The 23,832-nt window shown below is 37.1% G+C and overlaps 1 protein-coding gene across 3 annotated transcripts in view; it reads left to right on the top strand.

Moving 5' to 3' along the window:
- LOC109409049 (uncharacterized) overlaps positions 1-23,832 on the top strand; it is a 699,030-nt gene that overhangs the window by 619,355 nt on the left and 55,843 nt on the right. For all 3 annotated transcript variants that reach the window (XM_062858932.1, XM_062858935.1, XM_062858934.1), the window contains exons 6-9: positions 10,864-11,169; positions 11,236-11,376; positions 11,469-11,621; positions 12,297-12,427. In XM_062858932.1, coding sequence (XP_062714916.1) covers positions 10,864-11,169; positions 11,236-11,376; positions 11,469-11,621; positions 12,297-12,427 — 731 coding nt within the window. The remainder of the gene's footprint in view (positions 1-10,863; positions 11,170-11,235; positions 11,377-11,468; positions 11,622-12,296; positions 12,428-23,832) is intronic.

The following is a 23,832-nucleotide window of genomic DNA, read 5'->3' as shown; positions in this document are numbered from 1 at the left end:
TATTGAAGAAATTTTCGAAGCAATCAAAATAAAATTCTCAAATAGTTTTCTGAAGGAACGCCAAAAAAGTTTAGAAGAACTTTCCGAAGGTGTTACCAAAGAAATAAAAACAAAAAAATTCTCAAAATACTTTCCGAAGATATAAAAAATCAAGACATTAAAAAAATATGAATAAATTTGCAAATGAAATGCAAAATGTTTTTCCAAAGCAATTGTCAATAAAAATGATGAAAGTGTTTTCAATGGAATTATTGCAAAGTTCCAGAAGAACTGCTGGAAAACATCCTACCAATTGGGTTTTTTAATTAAGAAAAATGTTTAGGTTTTTTGATTTTATATGAAAGAGCACCTTTTTCTGAACCACTATGATTTTTTTCAGATTTTTAGAACTTTATTTTGGTACCCAAAATCAATTTCAAAGAGATTTTTTTAAATCACCTTTTGACAGCTGGGTAACTGCTTGACAGCTCCGCCCAGTACAAAATGCGATGAGGGGTGATTCGACAAATCGCTCCCATACAAACTTCAAACTGATTTTAAAATAGGTTCCCGGGCGCCTAAATTCATGAAAATTTGGATTTCGGCTCAGTTTTGCATGCAGATTCAGAATATGAAATTATCTCAACAGCGCTAAAGAAGCCAATTGTCTGAAAAATTCCAATAGGAGATTTCTTGAAAACCTCTTATACAAACTAACAAGCTTTTATTCTTCTCAGCAAATCTTCTGAAACCTGTATTTTTTGAAATGGTTCAAAACTAGACTATCCCAAAAAAAATCGATGTTCGAAAAGTCACGGTGCTCAACCCTTAAATGAAAGATATGCATATTTGAAGCATTTATGTAGAACATTTCGATTTTCTAAAAAAAACATTTAGTGGTTCCGCTAGGGCGATTTTTGAAAAATGGCTCATTTTCATTAAAAGTCTCAAAAACTACTGAATTTTTTCAATACTTTTGTATTTTTCTATGGACCTCTAGGCTTTCTTGAAGGCGATAAATTTTTGAAATATTGTATTTATATTGACGACAGAACCGTTTTTATGTTGATAAAAAGACTATTTTTTGAGAATTTTTCATCTAAATTTGAGAAAAAAAATACATGCACGATATTTTATTTTTAATTTTGAAAGTTTTATCTGATAGTACCATTTGTATGCGTCATTTCTCTAAAAAAAAATGAAATATCTTGTCTAGAAGCTGAGATATTAGGGTTTTAGTAAATGGACAACATTTCAAATTTTTGCAAAATTTTGTATGTTTGGAATATTGTAAGGTCTTTGTGACACTCCAATGTTCGTTATTTAAAAAAAAAGTTAAAAACAGCTTTCTTGTTGGATGGTCAAGCTAGTTTAAACATGGATCTTTCATTCTGAGCTGGTTGGCAGTATATTCATGATGAGCTTTTATCTGAATAATGCCTGTATCCGCAATAATCGGGACACAGAAGTACGGCTGTAACTCTGTAATAAATCGATAAAATTGGCCAAAAAATTGGCTGAGAACTCTTTGGTGAATGTATATTATCTGAGCCAAATTTCATAAAAATCGATGCATTAATTTTAACTGTGGATGAAAAACAAACAGACGTGATTTTAAGCATTTTGTACAATCATGACCAATTTTCATTCGCATCATAGATGATTCTTTTACGCTACAGTTCAAAGTTCTGTGATGATAATTATGAAATTTCGTTAGCAGGTTTGATACTTATATAGACACTTTCTGGCAAAATTTCATGAAGTTTGATCAATTGGTTTGAAAGTTACTAGTGTTGATAAGGGTGAGTGTTAGTGAAAAATTTTCGTGTTTTTCATGTGCGATTTTTGCCTATTCATAACTTTTGAATTTCTCTGCCAATTTTCATGAAATTTTCACAGAAGCTGGTTGATTACACAGCGCAACATTTTTTTGTCTCAAGAGCAAACTTATGTGTCTCCGAAGGATTTTGGGCCGCTGAATCCGAATCCGGGCTTAGACTTGCTCTAACACGTCACAATTTTGAGCTATACCTCAATTTATAGGGCAAAATATGCGATTTTGGGCTTTTTTGACTGCAAGCCATTAAGCAAGGAAATATTTTTTTTAAGCAATCAAAAGGTTAATTGGTCAACTAACATCTAAATTAACGACTCATGCAAAATATTTCGTTTTACCTAATCAAATTTGATGTATTTAAGCATTTTATGTTAGCATGAAAACTTGCATGCAACTTTTGGAGGGTGACTTATATGGGAAATATCGTACCTAACATAAATCGCTTAAAACTATCAAATTCGATTTGGTAAAACGAAATATTTTGCATGAGTCGTAAATTTAGATGTTAATTGACCAATTAACCTTTTGATTGCCGAAAAAAATATTTCCTTGCTTAATGGCTTGCAGTCAAAAAAGCCCAAAATCGCATATTTTGCCCTATAAATTGAGGTATAGCTCAAAATTGTGACGTGTTAGAGCAAATCTGAGCCCAGATTCGGATTCAGCGGCCCAAAATCCTTCGGAGACACGTAAGTTTGCTCTTGAGACAGACAAAAAGTTAATTTTTGTTACGCTGTGTTATGTGAATGTTAAGCCTGCAAAATTTTAAGATTATTGGTATAGTACTTTCACTAGTACAATCGAAACAATAAGGGGTGCTGACTAATTGCTGTCTGAGGGGCTAAAATCACGTTCAGTCCCAACACATGTTTCGGCTATAAAATTGTTGATAGTGCATCGATTTTTTTGAAATTTTGCCCATGCAACAAATGTAGATTGAGAGGCTTGTATTCAAAATTTTAGCCATTTCCTTTGCCAAATTAAAAAGTTACAGCGCTGACAAGCAAAACTAGGAGCTGTACAAAATTCAATGGCGCACATTTTACTTTTTCGTTGCTACAACAAAAACTACTGCACCGATTCACATGAAATTTTGTGGGTGAAATGAACACATCTTAAGATGTTATTAGACAAAATTTGAGTAATTTTAATGTATCTATTGCAGAGTTACAGCTGTATTTCTGTGTCCCGATTATTGCGGATACAGGCTTTAACTACAAATATGACGGGTATCGTGGTTCGTAGCAACGAATTAAGTTCGATTTTACGTCGTGGAATTCCCGACTACTGCGCCCCTTTTTTCTGAAATAGGAACGACCATTCCATGCAGAGATTATATACCTAATATTGATAAAATCAAACTACGAATTGTACCAGGTATATAAATAGATGGATATAGTGAAGCGAATACAACACGGCAGGCTGCGGTGGGCTTGACACGTAGCTCTTATGCCGGAGGTACGACAAGCTAAAATTATATTCAGCAGAAAACCAGGAAGGGGTCGTCGGCTTCGTGGAAGGCCGTGCACTCGTTGGCTTTTTGCAGTTGAGGAGGACCTAAGGACTCTAAACTGTCAGGGCGACTGGAAGCGATTGGCCCAGGACCGAGGCCAGCGGAGGCGAATACTTCATTCGGCGTAGACTCACTGCTACGAGTTGTAGCCCATCAAGTATCAAGTAAGTATTGATAAAATCAATAAAAAAACATAATTAAGTCATGATTTCTACTGAAGACTTGAACTTGAAATATTATAGACAAAATTTAGCTTTTGTAGAAATACGTGAATTTCTGATTCTCATAAATTTCCGAATCAATATATATTTATTTACCATCTGTGTAATTTCTCAATTAAATATAATTACAAATAATTAGAATAGAATATGTGCATATGCAATGCATATAAATTACAAAAAAAATGTCAAACGTGGAGCGGACCTGGTGTGATGGTTAGAACGCTTGACTATCACGCCGAGGACCTGGGATCGAATCCCACTTCCAACAAACTCGCAAAATATGAGTTCTGCCTTCGGAAGGGAAGTAAAGCGTGGGTCCCGAGATGAACTAGCCTAGGGCTAAAAATCTCGTTAATACAAGTAAAATAAAATGTCAATTAAAAAAAATAGACTTGTAATCATTTTTGAATCACGACATAGCAAATCCAGAACTTTCCACAGTTTTGTAAATTCAACTTTCTAGCTCTAGCAAAACACAAAACTTCATATAAATCAGTGAGTATCAAGGTACACTCGTCAAATTGGACAATTTAGTATATGAAACTCGGCAACGGGGGTGCATAGTTAATCGGACAAACGCCGAATGTCATTCAAAATTGCCAACTTTGAGATGGTTTAACTATATCTCCTTTGATGAATTTAACTCAAATTTTAATACGAAACCGACACAATAAAGAATTTTGCGTATAAGAATTACAAAACATTTCTGATCACATGTGTGGGCGTAAATGCAAAACTGATCGAACAGCAACACACGTGTAAATCAAAAGACTGCCACTGTCACTTTCACACATTTTAGTTGCCCTATCGTGCCTTAGCTTGTGATCAGACACGGTTTGTATTTCGTATTTGCAAAATTCAGCATATTTTTGTGTCATAATATTAGCTCAATTTATCAAAGAAATAAACGTTGAGGAATCATAAGATCGCGTATTTCCTCAAAAACCTATTATTATCTGAGTTTATTTAAAATCAGTCTTGACATAACTTAGTTATTTTTTATTGATTTCATCACTATTAATGTTATCTCTGCATGGAATGGTTTTTGCTGCCTCAGAAAGGGGGTATAATAGTCGAGAATTCCACGACATAATATCGATAATGCTACCCGTCATTGTTGTAGTTATTCAGATAAAAGCATTTCATGAATCTACTGCCAATCACCCCATAAGAAAAGATCCATGTTTAAACAAGCTTGACCTTTCAATAAGGGAAGCCGCATTTTTAAGCCTAACTTCTCTTTATATACGTACATTAGAGTGTCACAAAGACCTTACAATATTCCAAATATACAAAGTTTTGCAAAAAAATGAAATATTGTCCATTCACTTAAAGCTTAATATCTCAGCTTCTAGACAAGATACAAATACAAATAGTAATAAATTTTTCATGGTTGAAAATAAAAAATCGAATATGTATTTTTTCCTCAAATTTAGATGAAAAATTCTCAAAAAATAGTCCTTTTATCAGCACAAAAACGGTTCTGCGGTCAATATAAATACAATATTTCAAAAACTTATCCCATTCAAGAATGCCTAGAGGTCCATAGAAAAATACAAAAATATTGAATAAATTCAGAAGTTGAACAAATATTACGAAAAAATGATTTGTTTAAGACTTTTCATGAAAAACGGCCATTTTTCAAAAATCGCCCTAGTGGAACCTCTAAATATTTTTTTTTAGAAAATCGAAGTGTTCTACAAACATGCTTCAAATATGCATATCTTTCATTTAAGGCGGTGATTCCCAAAGTGGGCGAAATCGCCCCCCAGGGGGTGAAAATCAGGCCGAAGGGGGCGAAAATGTGAAAAACCAAAATTGGGGGGCGAAAATACTAAAAAAGGGGGCGATTTTGAAAAAAATCAAAAGTATAGAAATACTAGTCCAGAATGTCAATTGAATCATTAAAAATCGCTAACATTTCAAATTTTGTTGTTTCTAGGATTATTGAAAAATGTCTGTTTTGAGATCAAATACATTTTACAGATTTATTTATGTTTATGAGGACTTTTCGTCAAAATTCCAAGAAAAAAAAAAACCAATTAAGACTGCTATATGAATTTCCTAGTTCCTAGGAATTATGAAGACCTAATATTATACATGTTAAGAAACTATGAAAAAGCTTTTATAAGAGATTAAATAAAAACCGTTTTTTACTTGATTTTCAATCAAAATCATGATATTTCAAACGAATTTCAGAACGCGTTTTGGATGGAAGCTATCACACATTGTTTGAAAATTTCAAACTTATTACTAGTAGCTATTTTGATATTTTCCACGAATTCAGCGTTGATTTCCCCCAAAACCGAGTAATAACTGTTGCATATTTACTTATTTGACAATAAAAGTTTCTCCAATTTATACTGGCTTTTCATTATTTGCATTTACTTTGAAAAGCTCACTACATTTGAAAATACACAGATATATTCCTGATTTGTTCTTTCTGTATAAACAATATTTTTGAAATTGTATATTAATATTCCACCAGTAGGAGAACCCTTTTCAAAAACGCTAGTAAAATATCTGGTGTAAGATAACGAGTTTTCGTAAATGTTTACAGTCCGTTCTGATTGCTCGTTTTTGTTCAAGAATATGTATAGCACAAACATGATTTCAAAATGTATTGTTACACATGCAATAATGCGTTTTTTAATAAAAGAGATATTAATTTAGATACATTAAATATCAGTTTCGCCACAGTAGTGTCAAATAGTGGGTTTTTGAGGGCTTCAGCTCAACTGAAACTTCGTTCGCCTTGTTTCATCAAAAAAAAAAAAATATCTCATTTAGGGGGGCGAAAAAGTTTTTCTCAAGCTCCAAGGGGGCGATACCTCCTAAAAGTTTGGGATACACTGATTTAAGGGTTGAGCACCTTGACTTTTCGAACATCGATTTTTTGGGACAGTCTATTCAAAACGTGAAATGTAGGACGCTTACACCAAACTCGTAGCTTATAACAGAACTAAACTAATATAGTGATTGAATCTCGAACTTAATTGTTTTCTTGAAGAAAATCGTCTCAGCATCGTTGCTGAAACGGTATTCTTTCAAGTGGTCCAAAATGCGGGATAAATGACGACTAGGCTATATTGGAAACTAGTAAGACCTCATAGTGAGAAAATTTCAAACTGAATTATTTTTCAGATGAAAGCTCTAAGTAAGTCTTCTGAGAAATTTTGTAAAAGAGAGTGTCTTTCGAAGTGGTCCAAAACGCGAGAAATATAACGGTTGATCAAACTGGGCATCCTTCTTTGCAACAACAGTTGTCATTTTCAGCGATCTAGATCATGATATATGCAACGCCCTGAATCAAAGCTCATTACAGCACTAGGGCCAAGTAGTGAATAAATGTGGAGCTAAATTGCTTTCTACTAGAAAACTATTATTCTTCCGAGCAACTTTGTTAAAGTGAGGTTTTCTCTGAGTGGTCAATTGAATCTTGAAACCTATTATTTTTCTGAGCATTTTTGCCGAAGACCGTATCCTTCAAAGCGTTCCAGAGCGTGATATATATTAAGTTTAAACCAAAAAATTCCACGTAGTGAGAGCATCTCGAACTAAAATGATTTCAATGTGAAAGTTTTCAGTCTTATGGGAAAAAACTTATCCTTCAAAGCAATGTACTTGTTTTCACGTGAATATGACTAAATAAGGTAAACTGAGTCGATATTTTCTGCATTGAATCGGTTTTGAGAGGCCTTGCCCCCCAAATACGTCACAAGTTGGCGCGTATGCTTCAAAGTGAGATTGCGAGATATACGACGTTTGGACCAAACTGAATGCCCCAAGAACACTAGCATCACGTAGTGAGTAGCTTCAACTATTTTTTTTTCCTATGTGAAAAAGCAACTTTGTCAAAAACAGTATCCTTCTAAGTGGGAGAAGTCAGAAAATCCAGTTTGTTTTCCATGTGAAACCCGAGCAGAGGAGAATATCAAATTCATAACAACAGAATCACATAGCCTGTTTTTATATCATAATGTGTTATTACGAACGTATCAAAGTATTACATTTTTATAACATGTTTTGTTGGGCAAACTTACTTTGTTATGATAAAGTTATTGAGATTCATCCACTAAATAACAATTCAAGCACATACTTTATTGTAGACCAAGTTTTGTTATTTTTCTACTATTGAAAATGTACAAATAAAAAATGAACTATAACACAACAATAACAAATTTTCAAATACAAATGTCTTTGTTATTAAGTTGTTATTGAACCTAAAAAAACATATTATTAAATAAGTTTCCCAGGTACATTTTTTGTTATGATTTTTGTTATTTTGCCACTTATGACAGACAAGTTTATAACACAATAAGATATGTTAATAACATCATGTTGATTCGGCAGCTATATTATCGCTCACTTAAAAATTAGAAATTAGCAATAAACTTGCCAAAATCGCCTAACACTTTGTATGGGTGAAGCAATAAAAATTTCGGTTTTTGTTGAATAACTGGCAATCCTATGGATATTTTTCAATAGTTTTTTGTGCAGATGATAAAAAGAAGGAACATCTCTCTGTTATCAAAGAATTTGATAGTTTTTAATATTATTTCTGTGAGATATTGGCTATTGCTATTTTTTGCAGTTTCAGTGCTCGTTAATATTTTAGTCATGTTGATTCCATTATACAGTAATAATGCCAAAATAACATATTTTATTATGCTGTGGATATTCTCTTCTGCTCTGGAAGGTTACACCTAGGTGGTGTAGAACGTTTGGAGCAAACTAAAAGCTTCCAAAAGTACTAGTGTCACGTAGCACGGTGTTGAAATTTTGATTATTATCGAACTTTCATGTACCTCGGATTTTTCTTCAAAGAATGTTAGAATTTTGGCTATAATTTATGAATGCAAAATTTGAAAATATTCTATCGGGGAAAATTTGAGTTAGATGAGTTTTTAGCTATTTTCTCTCTCTCTTCTTGGCGTAACGTCCTCACTGGGACAAAGCCTGCTTCTCAGCTTAGTGTTCTATGAGCACTTCCACAGTTTTTAACTGAGAGCTTCCTCTGCCAATGACCATTTTGCATGTGTATATCGTGTGGCAGGCACGAAGATACTCTATGCCCAAGGAAGTCAAGGAAATTTCCTTTACGAAAAGATCCTGGACCGACCGGGAATCGAACCCGTCACCCTCAGCATGGTCATGCTGAATACCCGTGCGTTTACCGCCTCGGCTATATGGGCCCTCTTTTAGCTATTTTGCATACCAGAAATCAATTATTACTATTTTAGCCCAAAAAACGTCCCATACAAAATGTATGGAAAAATTTTCGCCGGTGAAATATTTTCTAGTTTTCCTATTATGAATACATAGCCCAAATACTAATCATTTACGAAGAAAAATCCGAGGTACATGAATGTTCGATAATAATCGAAATTTTGACACCGTGCGTAGTGAGTAATTTTCGAACAAAACTATTCTCTCTGTTAAAGCCTTTTATCTTATGTGCAACCATGCCGTATCCTTCTAAGCGAAATTCACGACATTGAGACTAAACTGGAATCATCTAGCAATACAAGGTCCAGGTAGTGAGTGATTCTCAAACTAGATTGTTCAAAATGTATTGTAGTAGAAACATGCAGAATATGCATGAATGCATGATTTCGTAACAAATTTAATTTACCATAGGCGTTTCCAGGGTAAGAACCAATTGAAGCTATTTTAATAAAAATGTATCACCTTGTTTATCACCTATCTCACCCTGGCAACGCCTATGGCAAATTAAATTTGTTACGAAATCATGTATTCATGCAAACTCTGCCTGTTTCTACTTCAATACATTATAAAATTTGCATTTTCATGAGCATCTTTCATAATGTTATATGTAGCCTAATTTGTTCCTTTGAGGGCCTCTCCTGACTACACACTGGCCCATCACCCGAAAGGTTTTGGATTTAGAATGCAACAAAAACAGTCCGGTTGGAATCCCCGGGGGACACCATCGTAACCTTCCCTTGTAAGTAGTGAAAATTTATGAAAAGCGTCCAAAGTAGCCCCCATCCGGTTCTATAGGAGATGTTATTGACGGATTAAGTTCAAATGTTGCATACATTCTATATAGAGGGGATGGCCAAAATGTTTGGGATAGGCAACTTTTTTTCTCCCATAAAAAAAATTCAACATGCTATAACTTTTCATAGAGTGCATCAAAAAATCTCAAATTTTGACTATTTGTCAACCTATTATATGTGCATCATTGATACAAATTTGGGCTCGATTGATTAATTTTTCGCGAAGTGAGAACCGTTCGGGTATAATACTATTATTATGACAACTAATTTTTGAACCGTCATATCTCGGAAACCAGTGAACCGAATTGAATGTATTTTTTAACGTTTATCGACAATACATTGATACTCAATACGACGTTATAAAATATAATATTTTCTCACGGCGAATTAAGTTATTCCGGGTTGAAATTTTTGCCCATATAGAGGAAAATATGTCAAATTTACAATACCACACAAAAATTTTTAAATGTGTTCTTGTTTCCATCTAAATAGGCTCTAATATATCTGATTAGAGAGAACATGAGATCAGAAGTAGAAAATCTTTGGATATCAACACTTAAATTTATTGACATTGATGTAGAAATATTACATTTTTCCGAGAAAAATCCAAAAAGTGTCATTACATGATAACTTTTTTCAACGTTTAAAAAGTTCCTATGTTTTAATTGTTTGTGAAGCTTTTACATATTGTTGGTGTACGTTCAAAATTTCATTTAATTCGGTTCTCTGGTTTCCGAGATATGACAGCTCAAAAACGACTTTCTAAAAAATAGTATTTTACTTAAATGGTTCTAACTTTGCGAAACATTAATCAATCGAGCCCAAATTTGTACCAATGATGCACATATAATAGGTTGACAAACAGTCAAAATTAAAGATTTTTTGATGCACTCTATGAAAAGTTATACCATGTTGAACTTTATTATAAGAGAAAAAAAGTTGCCTATCCCAAACATTTTGGCCACCCCCTGTACATACCCAGGTTTATTATGTGTCAAAATTGTAGAAATCATATCTCTACACTGGGAGTTATAATGATTTATCAGTACTGGTAATAACTAAAGCTACCCTACACAAACAGATCACATTAAACGCGTCACGCTAGTCTATACACCACTCTACCAGAATGATTCGCATGTTGATGATAATGTGATGATTGTAAGATTAATTTGTATCCAGGAACAGTAATTATTTTACAACCAGGTTCCTGTACGTGATGATAAAGATGTAAATTACATCATGTAATACATGGAAATATTCCTTTTTTTTTGTTACAATCTACCTCCACAGGAAACAGTGGAGGACACCGGTTCGGAGGGAGCAACCGACGCGGAGAAAACCGCACGCCGCAGGCGGCGTCTCAAAATCCCCAAAACGGTCGTCAACCCGGACGAGAACTTCTACTTCTACTGGCTGATGGTGGTCACCATCGGCATTCTGTACAACCTGTGGACGCTGATCGTGCGGCAGAGCTTTCCGGAGCTGCAGTCGAACGCTTCCCGGTTTTGGCTGAGCTGTGATTGTTTAACCGACGTGGTTTTTATACTAGACGTAGTTGTCCAGCTGCGGACCGGCTATCTCGAGCAGGGATTGATGGTGGGTAATGAAGTGGGTGGGTGATAATTTTCAGCGGGAATTAATTTTCGTTCCTTCAACCCACAGGTCTACGACTCGAGGAAACTGGCGGGCCACTACCTACACTCGAGTGAATTTTTACTAGATCTAGCAACTTTAGTACCTTTAGATATCTTACAAATTCGCCTCGGTACCCAGCCGTTGTTGCGATTTCCTAGGTTTTTTAAGGTTCGTTGCACCCTGAACTACTACCTACCAGCACGTTTAACAAGGCGAAACGAGACTAACATCCTCCACGTTTCTTCCTTCGGTTGTTACAGGTTTATCGTGCCATAAAGTATTACTACATCGTCGAGAGCCGTACGGTTTGGCCCAATCTGTGGCGGGTCGTAAATTTGATTCACATACTGCTCATCCTGGCGCACTGGTTCGGGTGCTTCTACTTTCTGCTCTCCGAAGCGGAAGGATTTCAGGTAGGTGTTCGGTTTCTTCTCCAGCGCGAACGCAGGCGTGCATCAGCAGCATGAATAACCCAAGTAACATGTTGAGGCCAAATATACTCCCGGAGGTTTGATCTCAGAACCTTTTTCCAGAAAAGTTGAAAGACATTTGCAGAATTTTGAAAACTATTTCAAAAACATTTTCTGACTGTTCTTTACACGCATGCTTGAAAACTTTTTCAAACTTATCAAAAGTGTAGTAAACTCTGTGGACTTTTCAGATGCTACAAGTTGTAAAGATCGTTACTTTTCATTCATATGACCCATGTGTTGAAATGTAAAGAGGAGCACTAAAAAAAACATCCTTTTTCATTCGCGACTCCACGCACGTCATTGCCCTTAGACATCACCGGGTACAATCTGGCCCAATAGAGCGGAACATATGAATCATAGTCATCGTTCCTTCAAGTACCACTTGGAGTGTCGACAGTAGCGATGGCAGTGCTATCATCACCTACCCGGGCGGCGGCGACGGTTGCATGTGCTAATAAGCCGCTTACCCGCGAGCTATATGTAGTATGTGGCAACACGTGCTGAGTGTACGTGATTTCAGTTTTTTCATTGGGTTTCCCTACAGCAGACAGAAAAAAACATCCCATTCTAGTTGAATGATTTCATTTGGTGTTTCCACATTTTTTATCTGCACAGGGAGACTGGGTGTATCCGTACCGGCCGGGAGACTACGCTACGCTCACCAGAAAGTACCTCGGCAGCCTGTACTGGTCAACGTTGACGCTGACCACGATAGGAGATTTGCCCACACCGGAGACCAACGCAGAGTAAGTGGATCTTTTTTTTTTTTTTCGTTTTCAACTGTTTTGGGAATAGAATGGAGGAGCGTTTAATTTATTGCTTTAGGAAGGAACGATGGCTTTATGGTGTCATAAATTTTGAATCTGTTTTCCTGCATCGGTTTAGGTATGTGGAAATGTGGAGACAGTTTTGTCAAATCGAGATCAATTTACACATAAAGTTTAAGATATGCAGCATCAAGCTTATGCAAAAATGGATTGTTTAGAATATCATGTTTTTAATTGCTCTAACTTTATAAACTTATGACTCGGAGTACCTGTGAACTTTCTGTGTTCACATTTTTGTGGAACCTTTATTGTGATTTGAAAATAGCTGCTTAGTACATAAATGAGTTCCAGAAGTTTAATTTTTAGTTGAAAAGGGTATTTTATGTGGTTAAATTCATTCGTTCATTTCAATGGAAATTGCATACCTTCAGGCGTTTAATGGTCAATTTCAACATCTTCATGTGCAATTTAACAGCCGAATTCATTATTTGTAGGAGTTTTGACGCGTTTTCGTGCTCAGGAGAGCAATTGAGATTGTTTAAAAGCCCGAGCAGAAGAGAATAACAACAGCATAACAAAATGCGTTATTTTTGCAAAATAACTGCATAGTGGAATTAGTTATTTTTATGTTATTAACATAACATATTGAGTTATAAACTTGTCTGTCAGAAGCGGCAAAATAACAAGTCACATAACAAAAATTTGTTCCTGGAAAATCAATTTAATAACATGTTTTGTTAGTGTCAATAACAACTTAATAACAGTGAATTTGGGAATTATTTCAAGAACAAGTTTTGATATTAAAGAGTTATTGATAACATCCCGAAAGCAAAATTAGTTATGATATCAAACAATCGCATATGCTGTTGAATAGGATGCTAAAGTGGAGGCGATATGCGTACACTTTACCCGTGGTTAAATGAAATCATGTACGCATATGGCCTCCACATTAGCATCCTTTTCTACATCATATATTACTTCGTGTTGGCTGAGAATGCTACACATATTTAGACTAGCATGTGAGAATGGCGGAACAATCATTGCGAACTTCAGTTTCTCTCTTCCCTCATAGGCGTATTTTCAACTATTCATGTAATCTTTTACCACAAATAGGTAGATCCGACTTCATCCTCTGGAACGACAAGGAAAACATGTGAAAATATAAAATATTTCTCTTATATTTTCAGCATTCAAATTTCGGTTCCCATACAGAGTACCTCGGATCATTATCATCGTTTGGCGTATTTTTTTTCAAGATTACGGCTCAGCTATGGATTATTTCCGGAAGAGCCTTTATTTAGTTCTAGGTATTGTTTATAATGTTTTTCGAAAAGATAAAGAGGTTTTGTGCCTTTTTGAGAACGATTTCACGCATAGTTTTCGAAATCACTCAAAGGGGGTTTTCCCTCTTCCCAAATTTAGAGTTAAAAATAAATAAATAAATAAAATATTTCTGATGCATAACTCGCGAAATACTGTAAATAACGTTGTTGAATGACATATCAGAAGACCGGCTCCAGAGGCACGTTATCCTCCATTTGGGACATTTGTGCCATTAAAAATATACATTTTAAATACATTTCTGCTGTATAAGAATGGAATCAACCATTCTTAAGCAAACTTTAGCTTAAGAAACTGTTGTTCAGTTACTTCTGTTTCTTGGGATATCATAAAGTATTTGTACACTCTCAATAATACAATAATAATCAAACTTGTTCCACAACAAAATGTAATATTGAAATGTTATTTAATGACTGTATACCAATAGCTTGGTCATAAAGAAATAAGATTGTCCAGCAAAACATGTTATGGAAACGTAATGCCTTGATAATACAATAATAACAAAACGAGATATAAAAACAGGTTTTGTAATTCCGTAGTTATTAATTTGATATTCCCCTCTGCTCGGGAGTGATCCCGGATTATGGTAGCATCATCACACGGTTGCACATGCTCTCAGGCTCTCAGGATATCGATTCATCGTTGTTGAGCCGTTGAGTTGGGACATTCGTGCCTTTTAAAAAGGAAACTGCCAGAATTGGTCTCACATTCAATACCAGTATAAGTTCGTAGCAAAGTGATGCTACGTGGGGAAAAAATTACAAAATGGAAGATTTGGCTTAAAAAGACAATCAACACCATTGTAGCCAGAAACTGCACAGGACGAATTTCCCGCCAACTCTACCAACGGTTGGGAGCACCCTCTCAAAATCGAACGAAACTTGGTGGGCATGAAGATTATGTCTTTTTAAGGACAATGTATTCAGGGTACATTGCTCAAATTTTCTAGGCACCGTTTTTTAGAATCGTTGAACAGATTTGAACGGAAATGCATCACGCTGTTGACAACCACTGAACAATCAGCATGATGCATTTTCAGCCATATCCGTTCAACGGTTCTAAAAAACGGTGCTCTAGAAAATTTGAGCAATGTACTCCAAATACCTTGTCCTTAAGCAGCTTTAATACTTTGTTTTTCGAAATTTCAGTAACATTTGAAGAGGTCCTAATTTTTTCATAGATTTTTTTTTAATCAATGTACATAGCTCAAAAATGACAAGAACTACAAATAAGTGATGTGTGGCGAATTATCGTAAAACTCCATGAAGTTTTCTAGAAAGATATATTTGAAAAATTAATTAAATACTATGTACACTGTTTCAACCATTGAAAACGATTTTACAAAAAAAAATATCTCAATGATTTTTTTTTTCTGTAGAAAATTCTTTCGTTTTCCTATGTTTTCTTCAAAAAATATAGCTGTGGCAAATTTAAGGAAAAAGTATTTGTAACATAAACTTTTTCCATGTGAATATTTTTTTGGGGTGTATCGTACCAACATGGTCATAGTAGCCTATCATCAATCAATTCAGGCGTTCGATTTGAATAGGTCGTATGGTTGCTGTGATTCCTATGTAGATTCGATTTATTCAAATCAAACAACAAAATTGAATTAAATTTATTTATATTATCTGGACTAACATTTGAGAAGGACGTATTTATGGCGCGAAATTAGTTACAGATTAAACAACAAACACGAGACAACGAACACACACACAACACCCAGCGGACCAGTGAAGACTTTTTCATCTGACGAAAAGTTTTCTGTGACTAAAGCGGGAATAACCGCACGGCCACGTAGCGCACAACTTGGAACCTTAGCGACGTGCGATAATCTTGTTACACATGCACACTGTTTCCAAAGGCCCAATTTCGTGATCGAAATTGTTTTGGGCATGAAAAATTGATTTTAGAGGTTTGGTGTCTTCGAAGAAGTTGTTTGGTATATCAGAACCCTTCTTTTGGAAGTATCACTAATGTGATTAATCCACCTAAAAGTGAGATAGAAATTCGATTTTTTTCATAAGTGAAGATAGCGTGTTTATGTCTTCAGCAAAGTTGTAGAAAATGTCATTTTGAGAAAACTTGCCGAACAAACTTTTGCTCTATCTGCTCAATTTCTAGAGATATGGGTTTATGAATGGCCCCTTAAAATCAGTTTTTTTGTTGTAACTTTTTCCAGATATTTTTGGGAATTTTCAAATGTTCTACAAAGTTATTGATTATGACAAAATACGTATTTCTTCTGAAGACGGCAACATTGTATCTATGATAATTTTTGAGATATTTACTAATTTATTTTTAAAAGTAGCATTTTTTACGGTTTTGTGACATTTACAGAGGCAAAATGAGGCAAGATTTTTCAATTGAATATGAAAGAAGTTTATGATAGGTGTAAATTTTGTTTCAGCTCAGACTGGACACTTGCTTCCTTGACAGTAAAATTGAGCTATGAAATATTTTGGTTCGTAACTGAAATTTTCAAAAAACTCAAAAAGTATTGAAGATAGAACTTTGTCGTCTTTAAAACAACTATAAGAAATACTGAAAACACCGTTCAGTAATTGAGTAGGACCCACGTTAAAACACCCACTATCTTGCATTTTGGTCCACCAACTATGATTTTAGAGCGTCAATCCTGGGACAAACTGGCTTGATATGCTCCACTTTTGAACACTTTCGCTTGTGTAGGTCATGATCACAAATAATATGGCTATAACTCCGGAACGTCTAAACTAGTGATCCTGAAGCCTATTTTTCCACTGTATTGCACCTCCTGGATGCTTTTGTAAAACGTTAAACACGTTATTTTGGATTATTTTGGGAGTAGAACAACCTCCTTAAGAACATTGCAAGAAAACCTACGGTAACATAGAGAACTCGACATCACGTGCGGCCCGCGGGTCGCACTTTGGTGATCACTGGTCTAAACCTATTCGAACCATTTTGAAAGCAAACAATGGGGTAAATTTCCAGGGACAGTAAATATGTATGACAAAATAACATGAACTGCGTCGATATTTTTCAAATTTCATTGATTTGTAGAAGCCTCGTAAACGCAACTTGGGAATGCAACATCGTAAGTTGGCGCATAGTAGGCATAAGTAGGCTCCAATACAGGCCACCCGGCGACGCGAGTTTTGACGTAGGACTACGTCTCTCTTTTCTATACCGGGTGTCATTCTAAATTTTCAGAAATCGGCCGCGTTACGTTTGAAGTGGAGATTTTGAGCGTTAATAACTCAGCCATTTCTCGTTGAATTTTCAAAATTTTGGCACCAATCGATTGGAAATCTTTACACCAATTATGTACAATATTAACATTTGCTGATTTTCAATAACAAACTATTGAAAAATTTGAAAAAGTGAACCCATGTTTATTCCAGCCAATCACGATCGAGCACATTTTGGATGCTCCCGTCGAATATAAAAGCTACTGCTTCTTCGCATCTTCCCTCATTCGTCTTTGTCGTCTCGAGGTGAACGCATCGAACGAGAGCTGCCCACTTTCTTCGTTTGCGTTTTCGCTCATTCTTCTTTGACGGCCGTGTCGGCTCGGTGGCGGTGGTTTTCGGCAAGGAAACTGTTGCACATTCACCTTCTAACCGTCTAACACGGCAGACCAAGGAAGTGTATGAACATCAGATTGATCGACGGTGGTGGCAGAGGCAGCAGCAAAATCCGGAATCGCACCCACGGCAGCAAGCGGCGGGCCAATTTTCGACGGCTTCCAGCAAACAGCACGGAGAAATCCAACACGCATTGCGTGGCATGATGAATTGATTTCAATTTCTTCGAAAATGCTTCCGAGAGAGTTAATTGGATAAATTTCCTGCATCGACCGAGAAAGTGTAGTGAAAACAAATAGTGGAAGATTGAATTCTTGGTGGTGGTTCAGCAACAGTGAGGGCGATCACTAATCGCATCCACGGCAGCAAGCGGCGGGCCAATTTTCGACGGCGTTCAGCATTCAGCCCGGAGAAATTTAACACGCATTGCGTGGCATGATTAATTCATGTCAATTTTCTGTCTGAAATCGTTCAATATTCAAACGGTTCTTTTCAGGACCATAGAAAATTATTCCTCAAGAGTTGTGAATCAGATAATTATTTCATTCCATCGCTCGGTAAAAGTGCGGTGCAACCGAAAAGTGAAAAATTGTATGCTTGGTGGCCCCGCAACAATAATGATGCCGGCCACTAATGACTCCACCAGGAATTTAGCAACGCTTTATCCTATCCAGAGCATTGTTTAATTTAACCATTTTTCGAATTAAAATTATCTAAATCTTCCAATATTTTGATTGCTTTATTGGTTAAATGAAAATTTTCTCATTTCTCGGTTGATTAACCGATTCAAGCGTCTGTTGCATGCGGGGCGGGACATGCAAACGAAATAAACTGGAAAGCCAGCCGAATGGGAGGAGCTTCATCTGCCAATCTAGGGACATAAAAGCTGTTCCCTCTGATTTCTTTCGTCATTTTCGTTGGATCAGTCAGACAGGGTGGATGTCACCCCCACAGCTGAACAGTGGCACATCAACCCAGCCGCAAAACTCTCGGCTATCGTGCGGATAGCACCAGGAATCTCATCCATGGCAGAAAGCGGCGTACCAGTATTTAGCAAGGAGAACACCAACACGCATTGCGTGACATGATGTTTTCATGCCATTTCGTTCCTAAAATCGTCAATTAATCAAACGGTCCTTTTCAGGACCACCGAAAATAATTCCTCAAAAGTTGTAAATCAGATAATTTCATTCCAACAATCGAGAAAAGTGTGGTTCAATCGAGAAATGAAAGATTGAATTCCGACCACTAATCGTTCCACCCAGAATTTAGCAACGCATTGTCCTATCAGAACCATTTTTCGTGAAACATTGGGGAGCGTCCAGAAATTACGTCACGTTTAAATGGGGGGGGGGGTCAGCAAAGTGTGACGATCCATACAAAAATTTCAGAGGTCCCATACAAAAAGTGTGACAGGGATGAGATGGGGTTGAAAATGACTAATTTTTGTGTGCCGTAATTTAAGGACGATCCCTTGTTTAATTCTAGCATTTTTCGAATTGAAATGATCTAAATATTTTTATATTTTTTTGTTACTTTATTTGTTAAATGAAAATTTCTCTCATTTCTTGGTTAAAAAGTTGGAGGGGTTGTATACTAGACACGACCGCAAGTCTGACGTTGAATAACGTCCGGTTATGCATTAGTTTCAATTATTGAATGCTGTAATTAACATTGCTAAAGACTGTGATGCGACATTTTGACTTAATTTAGTTTTATTATAGACGGCACCGCATAGCATCTCTAGGTTCCATACCTCACATTTCGAGTAAATGTCAAATCCTCTCATAATCCTCTTTGAGTTGTTTTTTGAGCAGTGTTTGACGCCAGATTGATGCAGATTTCAGAAACTCTCCCACAATATTAATGCTTTTGCTGGTTTATGAAATTTTGAATGGACGCGACAAGACTTGACCTGCGAAGTAGTTGGTTTTAACATATTTCCATAAACGAATTTGTCAAAACTATTTAATAATCTTTACCTATAACAGAATTGTCTTTGTAACCGTTCATTTTATAAGAATTTAAACTGATGCAATCCAACAGATCATTCAAAATGCAAATCATCAAGCTTTTGCTAAATGGTGAACTGAATTTACCAATAGTTAATTAAATAACTAAGAATTTTCAGATATCGTACAGTTTTCTTCTAGATTGTGTGGCAAAAATGGGCATAGAAGTGTTCAATTTTTGCGGAGACAACACACATTTAAATTTGGCTGGGATATATCAAGGATGTTACAAGAATCTAATATATTTCCACTACTCCGTTTGCAAAGTTTATGCTATGGTTTTGGACTTAACCGGTTTTGACACATTTGTGACCTGGCGCGTCGTCTAGGAAAATAATTCGGGTCACTCTTGTGGGGAACATTTTTGAAGCCCTTAGAATGGCTGTTTAATTTTATTTGTTGTACAATAATCGTTCAATTATTGCATGGGGTGAAAATCGGTAGTTATGCCAACCAAATCCAGAACGGCAATGGTAGCGTTGACTTCGATGGGGGTTTTGCGATGGCGATGCTGCGCAAACTCGGCGCAAAAGCCAGCCCTCGTTGTTGCCGCGCACCAGTTTGAACTGGCTGATTGCTCCACTGGCGCCGCGTTTAACGATGCGTAGGAGAGCGTAACAGCCGACAACCACCGCGCTCGGCTTGTCAAAGCATACTGATGGAAAACGCAAACGGAGAAACTGACTAGCTCTCCTTCGATGCGATCCCCTCGAGGGGTCAAGAAAGAATGATGGAAGATGAGAAGAAGCAGTTTGCTTTTATACGGCACAATGGCCTGGCTTCCCCTCTCGAACGTGATTGGTTAGATGTGAGGGGAGTAAAATTCAACGATGCCATACAAATTTATCTGCAATAATTTATTGTAGCGAAATAATACAATATACAGTCGAACCTCCATGAGTCGATGTTCCTTGACTCGATATCGACTCATGGAGGTAATTTTGACGTAGGACTACGTCTCTGTTTTCTATACCCGGTGTCATTTCAAAATTTATGAAACCAAGAGCGTTACGTTTGAGTGAAAGATTTTAAACGCTCACAGTACCTTTCCCACTGAACGAAATGATAAACAAATCCCGTTATCCGAGAGATGAAACTCCCGCGTTCAATTTGTAATATTCGGTGAACCTAAAAATCATTGATAAATAGTTGAAAAGTTGTTTTAAAGTTAGACATTGAAATCGCTGAAATCTATAAATATGGGTAGCGGACAAATTTTCTCGTTCAGTATACCAACGCTCTCTGATTGGTGCGCATCGTGGGGGCAACTACGATGCAGGAAGGAATGCGATCATGCGAGAGCTGATCGTCAGTTCCATTTCGACCACCGTCGAGGTGACACCTCGAGCTGGGCAGCGGCACATCGACTCAGCGACGACACTTGGCTATCGTACTGATAGCACCAGGAATCTCATTCACAATAGCAAGCGGCGGGCCAGTTTTCGATTGCGTCTAGCGTTGAGCGCGGAGAAAACCAACACGAATTGCGTGGCATTGTAAATTCATCAAAATCGTCCATTATTCAAACGGTTCTTTTCAGGACTATCGAAAAAGATTTCTCAAGAGTTAATTGGATGAATTTCCACCCTCGATCGAGAAAGGTGAACCTAGTGCAAAGCAAGGACAGAGCGGCGTTTCTCAGCAAAAGCAAAGCCGGTCATTAATCGCATGCACGGCAGCAAGCGGCGGGCCAGTTTTCGGTGGCGTTCAGCATTTAGTGCGGAGAAAACAAACACGCATAGTGGCATAGTGAATTCATTTAATTTTCCTCCTAATTTAAGGACCATCGAAAATGATTTTTCAAGAGCTGTGAATCGGATAATTCCATTCCAACGAACAGGAAAAGTGTAGTACAACCGAAAAGTGAATGATTTTGAATGCTTGGTGACTCAGCCAGCAACAATTATGACGTCTAATTGTTCCACCCGGACTTTGGCAACGCATTATCATATCCGGACCATTTTGCGTGAAAAATGTTTCAATTCTAACATTTTCCAAATTAAAATGATCTAAATCATCTAATATTTTGGTTACATTATCCGTTTAATGGAAATTTTCTCATTTCTCGGTTGATTAATCGTTTGATGCGTCTGGAGCATAAGGGGCGGGTCATGCAAACGAAATTAACTGAAAAGCCAGCCGAATGGGAGGAGCTTCATCTGCCAATCTAGGGGTATAAAAGCAGTGTTCTCTGTTTTCTTTCGTCATTTTCGTTGGATCAGTCAAGGAGGTTGGAGGTGGATGTCACCTCCAGCAAGGCAGCAGCACAACAACCCAGCGACTACTCTCGGCTATCGTGCTGATGATAGCACTTGGAATCGCATCCATGGCAGCGGCGGTGGGCCAATTTTCGACGGCGTCCAGCATTCTCCGCACTCCGCAGCGAAAACCAACACGCATTGCATGGCATGGTGAATGCATCAAAATCGTCCATTATTCAAACCGGTCCTTTTCAGGACCATCGAAAATGATTCCTCAAGAGTTAATTGGATAATTTCCAACATCGATCGAGATGTAGTGCAACCAAAAAGCAAAAGACAGAGCATCGTTGCCAGCAATAGTGAAACTGGTCATTATTGTAATCCACGGCGGTCCAGTTTTCGGTGGCGTTTATCATTCAGCACGGAGAAAACCAACACGCATTGCGTGTCATGGTGAATTCATGCCATTTCGTTCCTCAAATCGTCAATTAATCAAACGGTCTTGTTCAGGACCACCGTTAATTATTCCTTAAGAGTTTGTGAATCAGCTAATTTCATTCCATCGAACGAGAAAAGTGTGGTGCAATTGAGAAGTGAAAGATTGAATACTTGGTGGCCCAGCAATAATGATGAAACCGGTCACTAATGGCCTAATGGTTCCACCCGGAATTTAACAACGCATTATTCTATCCGAACTATTTTGCGTGAAACATTGTTTAATTAAAATTAAGTTTAAATATTTTTCGAAAATGTTCGAAGGTGAATATATGACGAAGCCACACCTAGAATTTTCTAGAGCACAAATCTGAAGAACCGAATGTCGGTTTGCGCTTAAAAGTTGATCGTTTGGTTACCCGCTGGTGGTTTGCTCATTTCTCGGTTGGTTAGTTGCTTGATGCGTCTGGAGCATTCGGGGCGGGTCATGCAAACGAAATAAACTGGAAAGCCAGCCAAATGGGAGGAGCCTAATCTACTAATCAAGGGGAATAAAAGCAGTGACCTCTGTTTTCTTCCGTCATTTTCGTTGAATCAGTCAAAGGGAATGGATGTCACCTCCGCAGCTGCGCACCAATCCTGCGATGACTCTCGGCTATTTAGCTGATAGAACCAGGAATCTCTAGAATCTGGAACCAGGAATCTCAGGCTATATGGAACAGGGCCCATATAGCCGAGGCGGTAAACGCACGGGTATTCAGCATGACCATGCTGAGGGTAACGGGTTCGATTCCCGGTTGGTCCAGGATCTTTTCGTAAAGGAAATTTCCTTGACTTCCTTGGGCATAGAGTATCTTCGTGCCTACCATACGATATGCACATGCAAAATGGTCATTGGCAGAGGAAGCTCTCAGTTAATTACTTTGGAAGTGCTCATAGAACACTAAGCTGAGAAGCAGGCTTTGTCCCAGTGAGGACGTTACGCCAAGAAGAAGAAGAAGAAGAAGAAGAACCAGGAATCTCATCCACGGCAGTAAGCGATGGCAGTTTTCGATGGCTTCCAGCATTCAGTGCGGATAATTTTCAATTGTCTTGCCGAAATCTCCTGTTATTTAAAAGGTCCTTTTCAGGACCAGTGAAAATTATTCCTCCAGAGTTATGAATCGGATAATTAAAAGCGACAGACTGAAAACTTAGCAACAGTATAGCCGGCCTCTAATTGTTGTTCGCGTAACTATACAACGTATTGTTGAATCTAGAATATTTCATGAAACTGCAATCAAAATTATCTAAAATTTCGTTAACAGCAATTGAGTTGTGTCAAATACACATGGCTACGGTGGCTCCATCTGTTCATTTCATAGCGGCAATTTTAGTTATTTTAATGATTGTTGCGATCGCAATATGATGTTTGGGAAGCTATGGCTTAACGCCTTTCAATATTATAATCATTCTTTCCTTTCGACGAAAATTCTTTCAAACAACGGTTGAACATTTATCTTCAAAATAAAATAATACTCAACCCTCAAGTGATGGCCAACCGCGCGAGTTACGGAAGGTTTAACTAATTAACATCTTATGAATGCGTTGAGTGAAATGGATCACATAGGTAACAACTTTAATCAACACATCACTCCGCCGATTTGAATTTTGCCAGCATACATTGTGTAGGCCTTTTATCGTCGGTTTCCTGCAATAGGGGCACAACTCAAAAAATGTGAATTTTCAGAATAAGCGTTTGAAAATTGGCAATCATGAAGCACCTCCTGCAAATTCACTTATTTCTCTCATCATTTGACAAAAGTCAACAAATTTTGATTGTTGTA

Source organism: Aedes albopictus, chromosome 3 (genome assembly GCF_035046485.1).
Source record: "Aedes albopictus strain Foshan chromosome 3, AalbF5, whole genome shotgun sequence".
Taxonomy (NCBI): Eukaryota; Metazoa; Arthropoda; class Insecta; order Diptera; family Culicidae; genus Aedes; species Aedes albopictus.
Note: the sequence above shows the minus strand (reverse complement) of the source record. Positions and strands in the feature narration are given on the sequence as shown.